This window comes from Chlorella variabilis, assembly GCF_000147415.1.
Source record: "Chlorella variabilis unplaced genomic scaffold CHLNCscaffold_6, whole genome shotgun sequence".
Lineage (NCBI taxonomy): Eukaryota > Viridiplantae > Chlorophyta > Trebouxiophyceae > Chlorellales > Chlorellaceae > Chlorella > Chlorella variabilis.
In genome coordinates, this window is record NW_005435082.1 from 1070415 (window position 1) to 1072437 (window position 2023).

General features: G+C 74.9%; 1 protein-coding gene across 1 annotated transcript in view; it reads right to left on the minus strand.

Annotated features, from left to right (window-relative positions):
- Positions 1–2023, minus strand: part of CHLNCDRAFT_143724 (expressed protein) — a gene marked incomplete at both ends in the record, with an annotated part of 6511 nt that overhangs the window by 1597 nt on the left and 2891 nt on the right. Inside the window, 4 exons of the mRNA XM_005849276.1 lie at positions 83–167; positions 381–479; positions 733–826; positions 1028–1237. Of these exons, the coding sequence (XP_005849338.1) occupies positions 83–167; positions 381–479; positions 733–826; positions 1028–1237 (488 nt within the window). The remainder of the gene's footprint in view (positions 1–82; positions 168–380; positions 480–732; positions 827–1027; positions 1238–2023) is intronic.

Consider the following 2023-nt stretch of genomic DNA (forward strand, 5'->3'; position numbering starts at 1 on the left):
TGAGCTGGCCGCCAGCCCAGCCAGACCCCCGCCGCTGCCAGCCAGCCCCCGCCAGCGACCCCCCCACCCCCCCCACACACACCTGGCCCGCCGCTCCATGCGCTCGTGGAACTCGCTGATGATCTCCAGCGGCGCCCCCACATCCTTGCCCTCCAGCTCAGGCAGCTCTACGGCAGGCAGGCAGGCAGCGGGCGGCGTGGAGCAGGGGAGGGGAGGAGGAGCAGGGGCATGGAGCAACGCACCGGCAGCCGGCTGGCAGCGCCGAGCGCCAGGTGCTGGCTGCAGCGCGGCAGCAGCGGCGGCGGCAGCCGGGCCCGGCGAACAGCAGCAGGCACGGCGGGAAGGCCAGGGGCTGCTGCTGCTGCTGCGGCGGCGCCCACCCGACACAATCTTGCCCTGCATCAGCGGCACGTGCACGGCGGCGGCGATGATGGAGCCCCAGGCGCCGCACTGCCCCTCCAGCATGTACAGCCGGTCGGCTGCGGGGGCGGGGGGGGGGGGGGGGGGGGGGGGGGGGCGGCAGGCGGCAGGCGCAGGTCGGAGGCTGGTGGCATCATCAGGGCGGCAGGAGGGTGCGGGCTTCACTCCCCACACCTGCACCCACACCCCTGGGCAGACACGCGCACAGGTACACAGGCAGGCCCCCCAGGCCCCACCCGACAGCTGCAGGAGGGTGCGGCCCTCACTCCCCACCGTCCCAGCCCACAGGCGGGCCCCTCAGCAGGCCCCCACCCGACAGCTGCGTGACCAGCGACACGTCTGTGTAGTTGCGCTGCCGGCCGCTGAGCCACATGCGCTGCACCGTCAGCACGGGCACGTTGGGCGGCTGCAGCGGCGGCGGAGGCAGGCGGCAGGGGGTGGGGGTGGGGGGTGAGGCGCAGGGTCGGATGCAGGCGGCCGGTGGGGACGGCAGCCCGGCGGGATGGCGCCTGCGCAGCCGCCCGCAGCGCTCCACACCAGGCCGCAGCCGCTGCGGCGCGTCGCGCACGGCCCGCCCGCCCGCCAGCCGGGCGCCTCCCAACCCTACCCGCATCTTGCGGCAGAAGCCCGGGTACTTGCTGAGGTCGAAGGGTCCGCGCCCCGAGCTGCCCGGCGTCAGCTGCTGCGAGATCTCGGCTGCCGACAGCGATGAGTCGATACCACCGCCAAGGCCGAAGGCGAGGGATCCATGAGGGGTGCCGCCGCCGCCGCCGCCGGGCCCCAGGCCGGCACCCCCGTCAGGCTGCCCCCCGGGCTCCTGTGGTACTTGAAAAACACAACCGCCAGCTGCGCGGAGGAAGGCAGGAAGGAGGAGCGTGCCTGGCTCCCTTGCCCCTCTTCCCCCTCCCCTCCTTCGCCTCCGCGCCGCCCTCGCCTCGCTGCCCGTGCCCACTGACGTGGCTGCGGAGCCGCTTGCGCCTGGGCCGTGGTGCCTCTCCCTCCCGCTCTGGGGCAACCCGCTGCTCCTCTCCCCCTCGCACCCTGCCGGCCTGGATTCCTCCTTTGCTGACTTTCTGGATGCAGGGGTGCACTGCCTGCGCCGCTTGCTTGAGGTGGAGCGAGCCGCGCTGGCGGCGCCGACCCAGGCGGCCTACACCGCCGACGTGCGCGGCCCCCTCCTCCGCTCCTCCTACGCCTTCGTTGAGCGGCATGTGGCGCTGGAGCGGGTGGCACAGCTGCTAGCTGCCCTGCCCCTGCCCTGGGTGGCGGCGGCGCGCGCCGCTGCCTCCGCTGCCGCCGCTGGCCTGGGGCAGTCGCTGTGTCCCCGGGCTGTTCTTGCCGGCACCCTCTTGCCGCGCCTGGGCTGGCGCCGCTCTGATGGCCGCCCTGTCCCCCTTGCGGCTCTGACCGTGCGCGCCGCAACGGCCCTCCTGGCTGCCCCTGCGGTTGAGCACCGCGCCGCCACCCGCCTTGCCCCCTTTGCCGCCGCCGCCGCGGCTGCTCCCTCCCCCGCCGCTGGCCCCCTGGCCGAGCTGCAGTCGGCCTTGGCCCGGCTGTGGCGCCTGCCTTGGGAGAATGGCAGGAAGGAGGTGTTCTGGAGGCT